Source organism: Aphelocoma coerulescens, assembly GCF_041296385.1.
Source record: "Aphelocoma coerulescens isolate FSJ_1873_10779 chromosome Z unlocalized genomic scaffold, UR_Acoe_1.0 ChrZ_unloc_scaf_1, whole genome shotgun sequence".
NCBI classification, from domain to species: Eukaryota; Metazoa; Chordata; class Aves; order Passeriformes; family Corvidae; genus Aphelocoma; species Aphelocoma coerulescens.
This window is the reverse complement of record NW_027184086.1, coordinates 699,326-719,502: the sequence shown is the minus strand read 5'-3', so window position 1 is coordinate 719,502 and position 20,177 is coordinate 699,326. Positions and strand designations below refer to the sequence as shown.

Sequence of the window (20,177 nt, the reverse complement as noted above, 5' to 3'; positions counted from 1 at the left end):
CTCTACATATGTGAAGCAGGGTACAGGAATGATTTGCAGTTTGTGCACTGACTTCTCCATTGCAATCCTGTAGTGAAATACTAGAGATATAAAGCTTATCACATCAGGTTCTTAGAATTCCATCTTTTAACATTTTTTGTTGGATGTAAAAGATGTGAGGGTTTTTTTAATGTGGTATATTTTTCTTCATGCTAAATAGAGTCTTTTGAGACTTAGCCAAGGAGAGGAGATCTAATTAAATTCATGTAATGATTTTGGGAGTCACTGAAGCTCTCAGTACTCCCACACGTTTATCAATATACTTTTATGAAAGACTAATCATTTTAGCATTTGAGATGAAGTGAAGATTAATTTATACGTGGTGAAGAAAAGCCCTCAGATGACTGAGCTGCATAACCCTTGCCACAGGTGACCTTTCCTTATGAAGAGGTGTTTCTGAAATAAATCTCAATCAAATGCCAGTTCTTGTGCTCACTCATGTACTTATGAAAATAAGGACGTGACTACTCAGAGCCTGGTCTGGCACGTCTCTGGCCTGTGCTGAGGAGGGAGAAGTGCAGGGCACCCCTGGCAGTTTTGTACAGCACCCAGAATAATGAAGTTTGCACCACAGCTTTAATCCTATAGTTGAGCATGGATATGCCATTCTACTACTTAAAAGAAAGCTGCTCCTGTCATTGTGCAGCTTCTGCTTGTCTCCTGTAGTTACTGAGATGGGTTTCTCTTGTCTCAGAGGGATCTGCAGTGCAATATGGAATGTGGTATGTATGGGAATTTGCTCACTGCAGAATTGCTGTATGCAGTTCTGCAATGGTTGTTCAGGAGGTCATATATGATAACTGCAGTCCCCTCTACCTTAAAAATATGCAGCTACTTGGAAGTGCTGAGTCTTGGAGTAGGTGACAAATCTGAGGGCAGGAAGCTTCCAAAAATGCCTTAAATTCAGTGATGGTGCTTCACTGCATCCATTTTGTGGTAGAATACAAAAGTATCTGAATGGTTTGTAACCAGTATAAGTTTGCCAGAGATTTCACCTCTGTTTAAGTAATTCATAGAGTACAGGGTCCTTCTGTGACAGTAACAAGTAAAGCGCAGCAAATTGAACCTGCTTCTGGAGACCATCTGGCCCAACTTCCCACTCAGAGAAGTGCCTTCCACCCAGCAGAGCCATAATTTTACGTTAGGAGCACTCAGACAACACATTCAAGTGACTACACCTTAAAGACAAACTGAAGATGTAAGCCCAGTCCACTTTTGCTGTGAACAAGTCCCACCAGTTTCCACTGAATTAACGCAAAGTGCTGCTTGCTCCATTTGGTGCCAAATTTGACCATTTGGGCCGCTGGGCAAGGAGCAGCGCAAAAACCATCTCTTCTGTCTCACCATTGCTGCCATCAACAATTAGTGAAAAAAAACCCACAATGTAACTAATTGTTGCAAATGTGTTGCCCTACCAAAGGCAAGATGTGTTCTCTCGATTATCTAAGGAAACATCGAGGAACTGCCATGAGACAGAAGAGGTGTGACCAAGAAGGATGTTAAACTCTTGCAACCTCAGTTCACTGGTTAAACACAGAGAAGTTTTGACACTTCTTGGGTTTTGGGGGGGAGGGTTTATTGCATCTGTGGGGAAAAGTGAGGTTGTTTTGCCCAAACTGGGAGGAGTAGAAAATGTAGGAAACTCTGTTTATTGACAGATTTGAAGAGTTGTATGTACAACTCAACTATTCTTCCTTTTTTTTTTTTTTTTTTTTTTTTTTTAATTTAGTGGGGCTACATCCATTGTCTACAGATGCAGGCAGAAAGGGACCCAGAAACCTTACGCCGTCAAAATGTTGAAGAAGACAGTAAGTCATTTTTGGTTTGTTTTGCTTTGCTTTGCTTTGGAATATGTTTGGGATTTTCTCTGGGTTGGTTTTTTGTTGGTTTTTTTTGGTGCAGTTTATTCATGTGGGGAAAATGTGCTAGATTTAGGACCCTGATAAGCTTGTATTTTCCATGAGTGAGTTTTGGCTCCTCATGATTAAAACAGCTGTTAGAGGTAACAGTACTGTGCTGGGAATGCCTTATCCCCACAAATCTGGCTTGTACCTTCAGCTGATGGTGTCTGTATACACTTGGATTTGGAAAAAACCTGTTAGAAAATATATGTCTTTTTCTTTCACTAAAAAAGCCAAAAAGGACACCTTGAATTATTTAAATGTTCAGTGTTTTTTCTTTAATATGTTGTTTTGCTCAAAAAATGCCACGACACAATTAATCCTTTTCCAGAAACTGATTAAAATACAAATTCAAACCCAAGTAAAATTAAAAATTTTGTAGAGGTTTTTTTACCACTATGAAATTGCTAGAGAACCAGTTGAGACGGTAATTTATTTTTAGAGCTCCATATATGTCACACTTATACTACAGCTATTTTTGTGTGTTCTAAAAAATAGATGGTGGAAAACAAGAAGAGACACTAGGAGAGGAAAGGCAAGTTATGGACTGAGAGACTTCATGCAGAAAGACAGTGTGGGACACAGGGTAGAGCAGCTCACATTCTTAGGATGGGAAGAGAAGTCTGAGAGAAAGCAAGCAAGCTGTGAGGCATGGACATGATATTTATTCATGAATGATTTTGATTCAGTTTACTCCAGTGTTAGATCATTCATTATTCCATAATGTTCAGGAACGTTCACTGTAGAACCTTAAGGATGGGTGGGTAGGTATAAACATGTCTAAGTGGTGACTTCACTGGTGGTCTCAGTGCAAGACGTAATGAGTGGGTTTCACATGAGTAAAATGTTGGCATTAATTTGTCATCTTTGAACGTAAGCCAAGGTTTAAACTGGCACAAAGATTCAGTTGTGTGTGCTGCTTTTGAATTTGCATCTGTGCACTGGAAGAAGCAGAGCGTGCGCATTGCTGCAGCTTATGGTCTGCCTTTCCAATGGAAGAGCAGAGAATTTTTGAGGTTTCATCAGTTCATTATGCCATTGATTTACATAATATTTTAGGAGTATACTGTCCTATAATTCTCATCCTGAAATGCACTAGGAAGAACTATATTTCTTAAAAATATTTCTCTGTTTTTTGTTTTTTGCCTTCATGAAAATTAATTCATGTTCACAATTGCCACATTTATGCTAGATCTATTTATTTGTGTCTGAAACTAGTCAGTTTAGACCTTGGTAGAGTTACTGTAACACAGATTTTTTCCTTTTTTTGTTGAAGTGTAGGAAAAATGGCAAAGAAGACTGTAGTTATGTAAGTTGTTTTCACATCAGCAATAGCTTGGCTTAATGCACCCTTGGTTATATTAGCAGTGTGGTTAAGCAGTTCACAGAGCTGAGTTGTTCCCAGTGTAGTTAATGCACTTTGGGATGTTTTGCTATGAAAACAAGTAATCCTCTTACACAACTGAGCTTTTCTGTATAAATGAGAACATGGGAGACAATGCTTTAAGGAGTGCCACTGCTTGTGTCTGTCCAATTTGGAGAGATAATTATTATCACAGGGACAGAACTATCTGTGTTAGAGTGCTCCTACAGCAGGAGAGCTGATCTTTGCTCAAAGTAACTCAGTATAAAAATAACCGCATGTGGGCCAAGTCATCTACTAAAATGTTGACTGGCTTAAGTTTCCTGTTGGCTTTTTGAAAACAACTAGAAAAAAAGGATGGCAGTTCAATAGTGGAGGAAAAGGGTTAGGAGGAAAAGAAGAGCCTGTGATTATTTTTGATAAAGTCTATTTCTTCAATTTCTTTCTTAAATGCATATAAGGGAACTCTGAAGAGCACATGAAGTTAGAAGACAAAGGCAGATGACAGAAGAGCAAATACTCTTGATTTTTCCATTCAAACTGACTGAATGGAAACAGTCTGCTGCTCTGAACAAGACTGACTCTCTGTAAAAACAGGGTGAGGGACAGGGATAGGGTGGTCCAGATTGTTCTAGAAGTGATAACAAGTGATGTGTGATTAGGAGGCTGGTGGCTGATGGGCAGCTTCAGATTTGTGAGTGATGATAACTAAAGTGTTGTAATTTGAAGTAAAGCATTAGAAATTATTACTTTTATCCCATGGGAATGGCTTAGATAAGAACATATGATCCTTTAGGATTGAAGTAGTGTGCTAGGAACAGACTGCAAGAAACATAAAATACCTATCAGTGTTCTTTTCATTTAAACAGAAAGAGTAATTGTTCATTTTGCGTGATTAATGCATTCCCATTTAAGAACAAATAAAATTTCGGGCAAGGCCTATCATCCAGTTCTGAGAATACATGATTGTACAGGGATTTGACATCCTATGAGGTTCTGCAAGTAATATGTTTTTACTATCTTGCTTAATAAAACAGCACTAGATTATTTGCAAGTTTCTGGGTGGGGGAGTTTTGTCTGTGGTTTAGGGGGTTTTTTTTTGCTAGTTAAACCATCAAAGAGTAACAGAAAAAAAACATATTTATATGAACTTTTCCATGTGACTAAAATAAAACAAAGTGTTTGTAATATTGTATTTCAGTTGACAGGTTTAATAATTCTTAACCATTAATAAAAATTTTCTACAATTCCAAAAGGAGGAGAAAAAAAGGTCTTTTACTGCTTCAAAATTATTGAAGCAGAATGCTTCCATTTTCTGTTGGTTTTAGTTTTGTCAAATTCAGTCCAAGTTTAGTAGTATCTTCAAATCCTTTAATTACACTTATGGTGAATAAAATTTAGTTCAAAGAACACCTCTTGTTCTCACACCTGAAGTGTCAAAGTTGGGAAACTAAGAGGCACGTTAGAACTTTAACTTCTAAACTTGCTAAAAGACAACTGCCAGAAGGGTTAAAGAGGTCCAAAGAAAAATTGATTTTTGAATTAGTAAGAGAAACACTCTCCACTAATGCATAAGAAATAAAATTTTTAACAGTTCTTAAGACCGATCAAAAAAATGTTTAAAACCCAACGTCAATGGGTCAGATGAATAAGCATGCAAAATTATTGCCTGTGATATCCTCATCCAACCTTTGTGCTTAGTTCCTAAGCATAATTGAAATGCAGGATTGTATTGCATGCTCATTATTTGATTTTTTTCTAAGTTTAGCAGGACTCTTAAATTCCACACAGGTAGTAAATTTAAAGATATGAATCATGTAATTTGGTTTTGGGGAAGTATATTTCATGAAGCAAGAAGCGAAAGCAGATCACACAGAACTTCAGAAAAAGTCATCAAATGAGCAGAGTATTGTCATGAACTTTTACACTTGCAATTGCAGATATGAGATTGTTTTGCTTTTCACTATACATTTTACCCTTCTTGATTACTCAGTGCTACAGAAAAGTGAAGTGTCTTTAGCATACACCTTACAAAAATTATTCTTACTGCTCTAAAGGTGAGACTTAAAAATTATGTGATTTTTAAAACCAGTCATTCTGGAACAGTTGTTGCTGCAAACAACATATAGCATGAGGATCATATTGGAAGAATGCAGTTCTCTTAGGGAGCAAACACATATGTGCTATTTTTTATATGAAGTCTCTCATCTGCTTTTCCACTTTTTGGTGTGTTTTGAGGAAGCTAGGCAGCCTGGAGATTTTCTCAGAATCTGGGTAGGTGAATGCCTTCCAAGAAATTAGATCCACCTCCGCCTTAAATTTTGTACCTGAGTCTGGACAAGTTGCTTTAAAAATAGTGAAGAGAACAGATGGCCTCTGTTACATGGTTTCTAAACTAAGACACCAAGTGCCTGCCTACATTATAAGTCTACCAAGTGCTAACTACTGCAACTGAAGTAATTTAGGAGCTGCCATTGCAATAAAGTAACATGCTCTGCTGAAAGGAGAATTGGATTCTGGACTGGGTTGTGTGGAACTTGGGTCCTGGCATATTCCCAGTATTTCTTTTGGTTTCAACTTTCTCATTCATAAAAGTGAGAAAATATTTATTTGATTTGCTTCTCAGCAATGCTTTGAAGGATAGCCTGATTAATATTTCTAGGTTCGAATTGATAGGTGCTGTCGCCTAAGAACAATTAAGTATTATGAAATATTAGACCCTGTCTGTCTCAGTCAATGAGGCATGCAAGTATAGAGACTGTTTTGGAGAATTTTCATTTTGATTTCCTCTTCTTTTATGTGTGGGTATCCTCCCTCACACAGTTTGTGATGCTTAAATAGTACTTCTGCAGCACTTTTATCAAAATTATTATTTATGAAGCAGCATTTTTCTTGCAGGCTGGTTGATATTCAAAATCAGACAAGCGTTCAGGCCCATCAATTTTTTCTCAGATCAGAAACAGAGCAACAGCTTTCAAGCAATGCACACTCTAGAAAGAGTTGGGCTGGGATTAATCTCATTGGACAAATGAGTTAGACTATTGGAGGACAACAAATAGTCTATGTCTGTGGATCAGAAAGGACAGTGAGTAAATGTAAAGGTAACAGGCTTTCCTTGTGGATGGTTTGGCTTGGCTATCTAGCGTTAGGGTCTGAAAGAGATTATAATGGTCCATAAGGCATATTTTAAAAGTCTCAATTGCATTTATGTTTGCCTATGTATATATAGACACACATGCACATATGTACATATATATGTACATTGGGAAGAAAGGATAGGCAACTCTAGAAGAGTACAAGGATGTCACTGGTCATGTAGAGAGAAAATTAGACAGGTGAAAGATCAAATAGTCCTTAATCTGGCCACTGCTGTGAAAGATAATGAGAAGTGTTTTTATAAATACATCAACAAAAATGCGGCCAGTGAAAATCTCCACCCTTTATTGGATGCAGAGACAAACACTGGAACCGAGGATGAGGAAGAGGCTGAGGTACTTAATGCCTTCTTTGCCTCAGACCTCAACAGTAAGGCCTGTTATCCTCAGGGAACCAGCCCCTGAGCTGGCAGATGGGGACAGAGAGCAGAACAGACCCTGTGCAATCCAGGAGGAGGGAGGGAGTGACCTGCTGAGCCACTTAGACACTCACAAGTCCATGGGACCAGATGGGATTCATGCAAGGGTGCTGAGAGAGCTGGTGGAGGAGCTTGCCAAGCTGGTCTGCATCATTGATCTTCAGTCCCATCTAACTGGGGAGGTCCCAGATGATTTGGAGGCTGGCTAATGTCATGTCCATCCACAAGAAGGGCTGGAAGATGGATGCAGGGAACTACAGGCCTTTGAGCCCGACCTCAGTGCTAGGGAAGGTCATGGAGAAGACCATGAGTGCAATCACACAGCACATACAGGACAGGAGACCAGGTGCAGCCAGCAGGGGTTCAGCAATGGCAGGTCCTGCCTGAGCAACCTGATCTCCTTTTATGATCAGGTGACCTGCTTAGTGAATGAGGGGAGGGCTGTGGATGTATCTACCCGGACTTCAGCGAGGCCTTTGACACTGTCCCCCACAGTAAACTCCTGGAAAAGCTGGCAGCCCGTGGCTTGGGCAGGTTCACTCTTGGCTGGGTTAAGAACTGGCTGGATTGCTGGGCCCAGGGAGTGATGGCGAATGGTGCTGGATCCAGCTGGTATCTGGTCACTGGTGGTGTCCCCCTGGGATCAATGTTGGGCCCATTTCTCTTTAACATCTTTATTGATGCTCTGGATGAGGGAATCTATTGTATCCTCCATAAGGTTGTGGATGAAAGACTAAGTTAGACTAGAGTGTTGATCTGTTAGAGGGCAGGAAATCTCTGCAGAGGGATCTGGATGGTTTGGATCCATGGCCCAAGGCCAAAGGACCGGTCAACAAGACAAAGTGCCGGGTACTGCCCTTGGGTCACAACAACCCCTGCAGTGCTACAGCCTGGGGCAGTGTCTGGAAAGCTGCCTGGTGGAAAAGGATCTGGGTCTGCTGGTCAACATGAACATGAACCAGCTGAACATGAGCTAGGTGTGCCCAGGTGGCTAAGAAGACCAAGGGCACGTGGCTGGGATGAGCAATAATGTGACAACAAGGCCAGGGCAGAGACCGTCCCACTGTGCTGGCACTGCTGGGGCCACAACTTGAATCCTCTGCCCAGTCTGGGCCCTTCACTGCAAGAAAGACATGAAGTGCCAGAGAAGGGAATGGAGCTGGGGAGCAAGAGTAAGTTCTTTGAGGAGCAAGTGAGGAATCTGGGTGCACCTAGCCTGGAGAAAAGAGGCTCAGGCGACTGTATTGATCTCTAAAACTGTCTGAATGAAGGCTGTGGTGGGAGGAAGGTTGGCCTCTTCTCCCAGGTAACAAGGGACAGGATGAAAATAAATGGCCTCAAACTACAGCATGAGAGGTTCTAGTTGGACATCAGGAGGAATTTCTTCACAGAAGGATGATTAGACATCAGAATGGGCTGCCCAGGGAGGTGGTAGAAGCACCATCCCTGGAGGTGTGTTCAAGAAATGATAATGTGACACTCATTGCTCCTGTCTCTTTGACAAGGTGGTGATTGGTTAAAGACTGGATTTGATAATCCTGGAGGTCTTTTCAATGCAAGTGATTCTGTGATGTATATACTCATGTATGTTTTATATACAAACATATGCAAACACCTATATACGCACACTAGAAGATTATGTGTTAATATGATATGTATTTAAAAATTCTCTATAGTCCCAACTCTACAGGGAGTATAGTTGGCTTTTTGGGTTTTTCATTTCCTGTTGCAGCGAATTGGTGGTATTAAGTGGTTATCAAGTGGCTCATGCAAATGTTTGGTCTTTTTTCTTGAAGGAGCACTGCTTTTGGTTGAGCCTTTCCAACTGATTAGGAAGAAAACTGTCAGGGTGGGAGGGGTAGGGGAGGAATGGGCGGAGACTTTTGTATCACAGTTGGCATAATCAGAATTAGTAAATTGTTCCTTTGTTGACTTCAGGAGAAAATTATGTATGTTTGTAGCTGTAAAATTAAACCTTCTATTTATTGCCATGTGGCCTGTGATTTATATTTTAAGTACCTCCTGCCTCCATATGCCTGTTTCTCTATAAACCTTAGATATGAGTGTGTGTGTATATATATATATATATATATATATATATATATATACACGCATCTATGTGTATATGCCTATATTTATACAGCTATATCTGTCTATATCTATGTGTTTCTATATCTATATTTAATCTATCCAACTGCATTGGGTGAAGTAACTGTCAGTACTCATAGTGGACAGATATCTGTGGGTGATAAAGTTTAGCAGACATACCTGATCCACAAAAAAAACAAGAGCTTGACATTTGTATGACATGCTAAGGCAGTATCCCTTTTTCTTTGGACTACAAATGTGTGGAATATATTCACATTCATATGTATATTTAAGGTTATTTTTTTCCCCCACATTGTATTAGTGTGTAATGTTCTGATTTATTTTTCAAATTTTTCAAAATAGGGAAAGAATTGTGTACACGTAAGCCTACATGAAAACAGTCAACTTCACATCGCTGTATATCATTAAAAAGGACTATTTTTGTTAACTAGCTCACACATTGAGTTATTCATCCACATACACACAGACACATATGCACACCACACAGGCCACTGCTTGGTAATTAAAGGGAAAGAGTAATTTCTTAACTAGCACTTAATTACCACTCCACCTGCAGAACTACCTATTATTTTTCCTGGCTTTCTCATTTTTCTTCATCCACATCATCATCTCATACATATGCAGTTCACACTGTTATGTTTTTACTGAGAGACAAAAAAAAAGTTCAGTCAAAATTATTCTGAATAAAGAAATAAGGCAGTAAAACTTCGAGTTTTCCTCTGCTTATTTTCAGCTTTCCCTCATATGTGAGGGGAGTCTGGCTTCCACTGTCTGATTCACTACAGTCCAAAAGAAATGGCTTTTGAGTACAAGTCCATTGAATGCAAAATGTCTAAAGAAGAACAAAGAAGTTAATTTTACATAAATTCTCTACAAAATAGGAGAGAACCAAAACATTTTTTTCTGCACTAAGTTACCAGTAGATTTTTGCTCTAGAAGCTGTGAAATCAGACACCCATCAGTGAAAGTGGAAATTTTACTGAAAAATAAATTTACTAGTTGTTTTAGTCCTTGCAAAGAAACAAAAAAATAATTGATTGTGTCAGGACAACTTTTAGGAAAGAAAAAATAATCCCTTTCTACAATTGTAAAAGCCTGCCCTATGTACTTAAAGTTATTTAAAATCTGCTTTAAATTGTATTGTATGATATCGTGAGGTGCCGGCATTGTGTAAAAATCACTTAATACAGAATAATTTTTTTTAACCATCACCATTTAGATTGAATTGCTGTGTTATTCTTGAGTAAGTCAGACCTTTGGTTAAGATTTTAAGATTTGGCAGTATGTATTATATTTCCTCTTCCTTACCTAATTTATAGGTACTCAGAAACACTCATTTCTGGTCTTTACAGCTTACTTTTCAGAAATACAAAGATCACCTAATAAAAAGAGAAAAATATAAAGCTCAACTCATTGTTACGCCATTCAGGGAAGCTCAGCCTACTGTATACATTTGAACAAGTAGTTCTGAGTGATAAAATCCTTTAGGTGATAGATTCAGTAAAATACCCCCAAATCCAAACAAATGATGCACGTTTAGCTTTGAGTTGCTTGACAGGAACTCTTGTGAAATTATCTCAGCCACAGATATTCTTCCACCAACCTATCCATGCACATTTTGCTCCTTTCCTCTTGCTGTAATTTGTCTTCTCCATGGCTTGAAGCAAGCCTGGAGGAGCTCTGTGTGCCTGGGGTGCACATAAATGTGGAGGGGCAAGATGGGGAATAGGACCAGAACCTCTTCCTCTGTGAGGCTGTATTTAATACCTAAAGCCAAGATGCAACTATACAAAGGGATTTCTGAACAGTGGTGCAGAGGTAAATATTAGCCTATCCTGAAATGATACCCCTCTTCTTTGGAAACCTTTCTTTATTTACAGCCTGTTAAAGAAATCTGGAGACGTGCCTTGACAGAGCAGAGGAGGCCGAGTTTCTGCACAAATGGAGAGTCTGTGAAGCTTGTGCTGGGGATCTCTGAAAATGTTCCTCCTCTGCATTTTAGAAAATTTTTGTTTCCAGGTGTGAATGGTGTGATGTTATCATCACAGGTGTGGCAGCTATTCTTTAGCACGGAGAGAGATTCTAAGCTATAGAGTAATGAATTAAAGGAAAGCTGTCTGTATGCACTAAAATATGAAGAGGGCAAAAGATAAGAAATGGCAGTGCTTTCTCCAGTGCTGGAAGTTCAGGTGTTGGAATAAATCACAAACATTTTATGACTTAAAATGTGTCATCCTGTGCTTATTATTCTGAAGCTGAGTTCTCTGTAGCCCCTCAGAGAGGCAAATCTAACTGATGTCTGTAGAAAGGAGGATTTATTTTACCAAGGACTCTGTAATCAGCATGGTCTTACTTGACAAACTGGCTTATTTCCAGATAAAATATATGCTCTTTGGCTGAGATGGTCTTCATTTATTTCTGTCTTTTAAGAGAAAGACCAACCCCATGTAGGGAGGAATGGAAAAGCAAAGGTGGAAATTAACACAGCAGCTGTGTAAGCAGCACAATCTGAGGGCTCTGTTACAAAAGCTTCTTTGAGAAATCAGGAAGACAGCACCTCTGTATGATTTCCTTGAGATACATCACCTTAGCAGAGGATCTCTCAAGACTAGAATTAAGGTTCAAGACAAATGTCTAAGTTGAATGTTGTGACAGTTGACAGCTGCAGCATCGGTGAGTGTGAGTGAGGCTTATGACCAGTTTTTGTCAAATCAAACTTGCTCTCTGATCAAGTCACTAAAGAAGGGTTTTCTTAAGGAAAAAGCCCCAAACAAAACAACCCCAAAAGACCCAATCCCCCCCCCCAACCAACAATACCTCACCTAAACCTGAAATCTGAATAAATAAAAAATAACTAATAACTTGATTTCATACGAAAGTAAAAAAAAAAAAAAAAATAAAAAAAAAATAATAAAAAAATCCCATTTCCATTGTTATTCTTCTCCCTTCATTTTAAGCAGTCTTCAAATACTACTTTTTGTTTCCAACAAGCTATTCCATTACACTTTGCATATATTTAAAAGCAGATGTTTCAAACTCCACCTGGACATATTTTCAGCAGATGCAGCTGAAACGAGCTGGAAGCATTTCCATAAGTAACAAGAAATAGCATAAATAAGATGGTTTATATTGTACCTCAGTCCTGTGGTATCCAAGTAATTTTCTTTCACATTTTGTTGGAGACAATTCTGATTTCAAATTTTTGTTTGAATTGCAACCATTACACGAAGTGCTAACTTGTGAGGGCTTCTAAGCAGCACTCACACAAATATCAACCTGCAGAAATTTATATTTTGTCTGCAAAATACATAGCACTCATATAGTTTTCATCTCTTTGTAAAGTGATAAAAGAATAGTGCTACAAGAAGAAATAGCATTATAAAAATTGTAGGTTTCTGGATTGAGTAGTAAACACAGTAGATAAGGGACTTGAATGTAAAAATATAAGAAACTGCCTAGTCAAAAGAACAGAGGATTTGAATGTAAAAATGTAAGAAAACACAAATCAAAAGAACTCCATGATATGGCTTTCAAGAATTTTTTGGGAAAAGTCGTAATTCTTCAAGATGAAAGCCCTAATTCCCACAAATAAGAAGCCATAAATCTGTTAATCAGAAGTCCAGGAAAATTATTCATTTCACCATTATAACTAATTTCAGTTATTCTTTTTGGGCCATTACTGTGTTACAGCTGCAATACCACAGTGAGAACTCACATTAGCATTGCCATGTTTTATGGATGAGGACCACAGGAGCTAGAGCTGTAAAGTATTTGTATCGAGGCAGTTGGTACCACAGTTCACAGCACATAAACAACTACCCCCTGCATTCTTTACTTCACAGGTAAAATCTGTCTTCTCATCTCCACACCTATGGGGTCTTCAGAGGTTATGGTTATAGTTTTGGCTTTGGTTTTTTACTTTTTTAAATACCAAAATTGCACCTGAATCACACAGGAGGCACCAGAGAAGGGTTTTAGGTCAGGTATTGTGTGATTTGCCAAATCTGCATGTGATTTCACTGGCCATAAAGGGAGACATAAAGTTTCCTGAAATTCAAATATTCACCTGTTCTGGTTCTGGATCACATAGCTTACAACTGCCCCCTTTCAGCATGTCCTCCATCTACTCCTAAATTTTATGAACCATTGGGGAACACAGGATCAAATATGAAAGGCACGCTGTGGTTCTTTGTGCACAGAATTCATGGATTGAGGTGACCTCTTGGGGAGGGAAGTTGCTGTGTATTCCTTCTGCTCTCAGCCTGCTCAGTCATATGTCCTTTTTTTTCCCAGCACAAGTCACAGTTCCCGGCAGAGGAGGCAAGGTCATGTGCTCCCATTCATGTAGCTGAGACATCCTCCACTGGGATTGGAGAGATGTAGGAGCAAAAGCAGTCCTGTAAATTATGGTGTTATTTGTTGACACAAAGTGCTAACAAGAAAGTCTGAGCTCACAGTTTCTAATCTATGAAGCAAGCTCCCTAAATTAGTTACAAAGCCTTGCTTTCACATCTGCCTACCTTTCTTAGCCATCTCACCATCTCTACGTGCTTCTCTGTATCATCTTCCAATTATATAAAATACTTTTCACTTTCAGTCCCTGAAAGTCTTCTTCAAGGGATTCCTTCCCTGTTTTCATTTGAGCACCCACAGGTTTTTTTGTGTTATTCAGATTATAAAGTATATAACCTGTAAATCTGAAGCAGTTTTGGGGTCAATGTGTATGAGTCCTGCATGTGTAGAATTATGGGTTCTGGATACCATCAAGCAACACAGAAATTGCTTCAGGACTCCATGTTACCAGTATTTGAGGCTGACCTACCAGAAGAATTCGCTGGGATCCAGACATTACAAGTCTCCCAGTACAGGGGTCATTTGAGCAGTAGGATGAGAGATTCAGGATGGTTCAGAAGAGGGAATCTGCATGACTTAAGTTGCCCCTGACATTGTCATGCTTTTTATCCCACCTGAAATATTTTGAAAAAACTCATTTGAGCATCAGAGCCACAACCAAGCCTTCTCCACATGTCATCTGTGTAACTGCTTGTCAAATGGAACGGTAGAGCATGCAGCCCCATACAGGTTAGTATGAGTAAAATTAACTCTAGCCTAAACAAAATTGCTTCATTGATCACATGGACTTATTTGATACCTGTGATGGAGATTATAATATTAATGGTAGTCCTGATGCATGAAACCTTCTTTGGGTAACAGTGGTTCTATATGGTTCTATAAATACGAGTTGAATTGAGAGCAGGATGGGTCCACCAGCTCATTATTCGTATGAAATTTCTTAAATTGCAGCAAGCATGGCACTTGGCTAATATAAGCAGGTATAATGTATTCCAGATCTTTATCATGCAGCTCATCACCCCTGAGAATTCTGAGTGATTTTAAGATAAAATATTGTACAGCATGACAGGAAATGTCCTATCCTCTAGTAGCTCTCAATTTCTAATTGTTATGTGGCAATTTGTTTATTCAGAGGGATGGTGTGAATGTGAAGCCATGATGTTTAATACTAGTTATATCACCCAGGATAGAAGCTGGATTGATAAGTTTTCACTGGGAGGAGAGAAAATTTTGGGATTTGTAGTTTTATAGGTGAAAAGCAAGAATACACAAGAAGATGGGAAGTACAAATTTATAAATAGAACCATAAATGCATCTATTTTGACAAAAACAAAAGAAGTGCTTACCTTTGATTTACATATTGTTCTTGCATCTTAAAAGTGTCCTCCTCCACCCAGCTTTGGGAACAGTAACAATGGCAGCAACACACTATAAATAGTGAATAGCTGAAGTGAGCAATTCATGAATACCTAATAGGCTTAAATTTGTTTGCATAAACTGCTCAAAAATTATCTAACATATTTGCAGAAATCTGTGTATTAATGAGACAGGGAAAGAAATAACAACCAAATTAGTCATATAGTAGACCATAGCCTATAATGACGCCTATTCTAATGAATATATAACTTGTTTTTTACTCTCACATAAAATGTGTTGTTGCAAATGACCAGTGTTGTGCAAGCTGTAAGTGGCTCTGAACCCATCCCTTCAACCTGTGGTGATGCCACCAAGTTAATGTGGGTGAGTAACAGAACCTACTCACAGAGGATTTTGTGCCTGTGGGGAATGTTACCTGCATCTGGTCGCCTTTACTACGGAAACCATTTATTTTAATATGCAGGGCCTGATATGTCAGAGTGTGATTTACTCTGCTGAAGTTTATACAGTCACAGGAATTATCTGTATCCATCTGATGGTTTGCCTGCAAATGTACTGTGCTTTTCTTCAGAAACAGAAGTGCTGCTTCTTTGATGGAACAATTTACACTTAACAGATTAACAGTCTTATCCCATGCAGATAGATCAGTCTCTTTCAGCTTCTACAAACCGAGGTATTTGCAGGCAACAGCTCTGTGTGTGCTACCAGACTTTTAGTCACCTGACAGGACAAATGCAGACACATTGATGTAACTGGCAGTATTCTCATGCAGGTGTGTTCAGTCTGAGGACTATGCATCACTTGAAGGACTACAGCTGTGAATTGGAAGCATGGACATTTGTGCAGAAAATAGTTGCTGTAGTAATTAATAGTAATTTTTTTTTCAATAGTAATACAAAATTACTTATGGAGGGTAAAAATAAAAATCCTCAGTAGCCCACTGTTGCTGTTTAACCCCACTAAGCCCCACAGAGCTGCTCACTCTCTCATTCCCAGCAGGATGGGGAGAAAATCAGAAGAGTAAAAGACAGAAGACTCATGGGTTGAGATACAGACAGTTTAGTAGGGAAACAAGCAAAGCAAAGTAAGAAGTTCATCCACTGTGTTCCATGGGCAGACAGGATTTCAGCCATCCCAAGGAAAACAAGGCTCCACCACACAGAACAGTTACTGAGGAAGACTCTGTATTATCCCCTTCCTCCCCCCTTTCCTTCGTCTCCCAAAGCTTTATGCCCTGAGCATGATGCCTCATGGTCTAGAGTATCCCTTTGGTCTTCTGGAGTCACCTGCCCTGGCTCTGCCCCCTCCCAGTTCCTTGTGCACCCCCATCCTGCTAACTTGTGTGTTGGGAAGAGAAGCAGAAAAGGCCTTGGCTCAGTGCAAGCCCTGCTCAGCAATAACAAAAACATTCCTGAATTATCCACACCGTTTCCAGCACCAATCCAAGCACAACCCTATGCTAGCCACTGTGAAGAAAATAAACTCAATTCCAGCCAAACCAGCACACCTACACAGTGAAAACTCCGGGCTGAGTTTAGGGAAGATACTACATGGTTGTGCTGTTGCTGTTGTGCTTTATTGAGCTGTTTATTGTGCTCTTCAGGGAGCCCATGTTAAGCTTGAATGAAGACAGAGCCAGAACAGTCTGCCCAGCTTAAAATACAAAAAGACTGTTTCAAACAGTTCTGTTTTTAAGATAATATTACTCCATTAGGAATTCAAAGGTTGATCCCTTAAAAGAGAGAGCTGCAGATCATGCTGAGAAGGTCAAGCAATGTCCCACCAAGAACAGCCACCAAAACATAGGAGGAATTCTTTACTTGAGAAACTCTTATTTTCATTCAAAAAAAGGTCATTCAATGAATCAAATCATCTGAAGCAGCTGTTAAATAAATATTCTAGTTGGAACAATGATGTACCCTTCATTCAGAGGGATCAGCTTTTTAAAATTCTGCTTTTACCTACTATCCACTGCCATGCTGATTACAGAATTGCACCAGAGTAACTTAGAGAAGTGGACTGAGTTTCGTGTAAGTCTCTATTTTCATTTGTCCTAGGATTTTTCTTTCATACCACTTTCTGTACCCTCCATGATTCTTTATAACTTATGCTGAAGATTGACATCTGTTTCTTGTGTTGATACATAGACAAGATCAGATTATTTCAATACTATCCATCTTTATAAAGATGTACAAATACACATTCAGAAGTCTTCTTTAAAGTGTTTTATCCTTGAAGTCTTGACTGAAAGACTTTGTGAGAAGATACTCTCTGTGTGAACTGGGCAGAAACTGGAATTCCTGTCATTCAGGACATTCTGAAATTGAAAAGCAAGACCTTAAACTGCATAGAAAATATGTTCTTTGAATCTTCTTCTTGTGAAGATTTATTTAAATTCAGGCTTTCAATTCAAGCCTATTTCTTTTTTTCTTGAACCTCTCAAGAGAGCCTGGGTAACCCAGCAGTCTTGTGTTCAGTTGTGACAGCTGGAAGCAGACCTTCAAACCACCAGGGAACTGACAGCTCTGCTTGTGTGTAGCCTATGTCTGTACAGATTTTAATATTTCAGCTTAACTGTGAGGAGAAAAAATAATGGCAAAGTTATAAATGCTAATTAGCAATTGATGCCATAAAATACAGAAAGGTTTAGGCTTCAGAGCAGTTACTGTATGAGCAAATAAAGTTTTGTTTCTTGGAAGCACTTTTAATAGTGTGGTGTCAAGCTAATAATGACTTGCACTGTGATCCCTGTAAGTGCAGAGAGGCACATAGTCAGAGCCTGACCTGCTGGTTCAATAAAGAATTCATTGCTCGTATTAGAGGTGTTCATGTGAGTCAAAAAGTGGGGTATTAATTAAGGAGCTGTGCAGAGCTGGTGTGAACAGAATCCCTGAGGTGGGTGGTGTTGTGAAGCTCCTTGAGAGATGTTTTGCATGGGTATCTTCACATGCATTGCCTGGGCAGAATGTTGTAACCCAACCTGCAAATGTGCCCCTTGTATCCACAGTGCCCAGGAGAAGGACAACAGCAGAGACTGAACTTGCAGGATGAGGAATGTGCTCTTCCTCTTGCTCTCTACTAAATTTGAGGGTACAGAGAACATCTGTTGGCCACCTGTTTTCAGGGTGGTACCATATTGCAAAGAGGCAGCTGGATTAATCTGTGTTAAGTGGTGGTTCATTTTATCTTGTTTCATTTCGTTCAGATAGAAACAACACTTTAACATCTCAGTGGTTTTTAGCAGTACTCCACCTCACCATCTTGGGGCGTGGAAACATGAAGAATGTCAGCTTTCATTTAATTTTTCAGTCCTTTCCCTGTTAAAATAATGTGAAATTTATAAATAAGAAATACACTGATTATAAATCTAGCTCTCCTTTCCTGCATGACCAGTATCAAATTTCAAAGGCATAGTAATTGCGGACACAAATCTATAAAAGAGATAAATACCTAATTCTAGTGAAGTAAAATAAATGGAGAGACAAAATACTAGGAGTAATCCAGGAATGATCACCCTTTTTATGTAAATGCTTTATTCTAAATTAAGGGAGCAGCACTCTTAGATTGCCTCTCGCTCCTGAGTTCAGGCTGTTATATCTTTGCTGCTGCAGGTACTTTGTCTAGTTAGATTAAAGCCAGCATGCAGGTGCTTATCTGTGCTACAGTCACAGCTCCTGGTTTGCTTGCTAGAGTTTACTGAGGAGCACGGGAAGCCACAGCACAAGACAGTGGCTGTGTAGCACCTACAAGAAGTTCTTCCAGATTTGCTGCCTTCAGCATTCCATGTGCCTTCACAGGTAAGCTGTGGAAACATGTAGGTGTTGTGGGTTTTACTAATCACAGGCCATCTAACTGATTTTTTGGCCTATGACAGTGAAATCTTCAAGCCGAGGGTCATCAGCAAAGGGCTGATAAATACCTATTTTGGGATTACCTGGCAAATGATTTCTCTAATTGACATGGGTGTTCCACAGCAGGTTGCTGCTCTGCTATCACAGCCTATCACAGCAAATGCCTCTTGATTGCTTGCAATTTAAAGTTTGCAAATACAGAAAATACAGCTCAGTAAATTTGCACCAGTGTTAAAAACATCCAACCAGGCATTTACAGGACCTGGCACAGAAGCAGTGTTTTTCACACGGAGTAACGTAATCATTTAAGTAGAAATCAAATTATACTGATTAAATATTTGAGCAAAAGCATACTCTAGTCCATTTAGCATAGATTAAAAGCAAAGAAAAAAGGATAGAAGGATAATTGCTAAACTAGTGGAGTGTGAAACCTCTGAAAGTTAACATTTGATTGTTTTTTCACTTCACAAACAGACCAGTTCTGCTGATCCCACTATTCTTGACTGTAATATACTCACAAAGGTCTTACTGATGCTCCTGTGAGTAATGCTAATTTAAGGAAAGCTCAGATACTTCTCAAGCATTGTACTGCATATTTAAATTTCATCCAAATAGGAGGAGACAAAACAAAGAGTTTTGCAACCTCATTTTGATCAGTTATTACATACACACGAATCAGACCGCTGTGTTTGATCCAGCCCAACATACTTAATTTGCCCAAACATTTGTGGTAATGGCATATTTTGATTAAATTACCAGAGTTTTAAAAATTGTTACTATAGCAACATACACTCTAGAGTGAGATGCCTGACTCTCATCCCAGCAAATAATTTCTGTCAGGAAATTATTTGATAGGATGATGATAGAAAAATTCAATATAAGTAGTTGAATTGCTGATACTCCTGCCCAAACTAAAAATAAGCCAGGTTTGGCCCTGACATAAGTAGGCACATTTTTTTTCAAATTAGCTGAAACAAGGTAAGTGTTGATATAACTTTTTCTGTACTTAGTGTAGGAGAGGGTAAGAAAATAAAAGTGACAAAATAGGCTGTCTGTAATAAAATGTTATGACTAAAAGTGGTCCTTTTTTTACTCTGGAATGATTCATGTCACCTATACATGCCCATTTCTGTTGTAAAATCTGTCCCAATAGCCATTACATATAAATATGTAAAACTCCTAAGTGTTTCTCTGCAGCATATTTGCCACTGCATCTCATCATCTTGAATTTTGAGGTAGCTTTTCGTCATACCACCATATGAGGAAGTGTGAAAGACTACTGTTTTGTGTCAGGTCACAAACTTGATCACAGAGGACCTCACCTACAGTTGCAGACTAAATGTCAGTGGAACCAAGAACCTGAAACTGAGTCTTAGTCCATGTTTTCACTTAGTTTGTTGCTACCTGCAAGATGAGAGGAAGCCTCTGTATTTTCTCACTTGTAATTACTCAGTGCCAAAAGGGGGCATCTTTGGATTTTGGGCAGCCTTTTCCATGCTTGCTTCCAGGTGTGCTTGGTGCCCAAACATTTTCAAAACTTCAGGAAGAAAACTGTGTGTTGTTCAGTCTGTAGCAGTACTCTTGGATAAGGTAAGTTTTTCAGTCTAAAC

At 39.1% G+C, this 20,177-nt stretch overlaps 1 protein-coding gene across 1 annotated transcript in view; it reads left to right on the top strand.

Annotated features, from left to right (window-relative positions):
* The window catches only part of CAMK4 (calcium/calmodulin dependent protein kinase IV), a 153,242-nt gene that overhangs the window by 57,798 nt on the left and 75,267 nt on the right, over positions 1-20,177 (top strand). Inside the window, exon 2 of the mRNA XM_069002582.1 lies at positions 1,769-1,847. Coding sequence (XP_068858683.1) covers positions 1,769-1,847 — 79 coding nt within the window. The remainder of the gene's footprint in view (positions 1-1,768; positions 1,848-20,177) is intronic.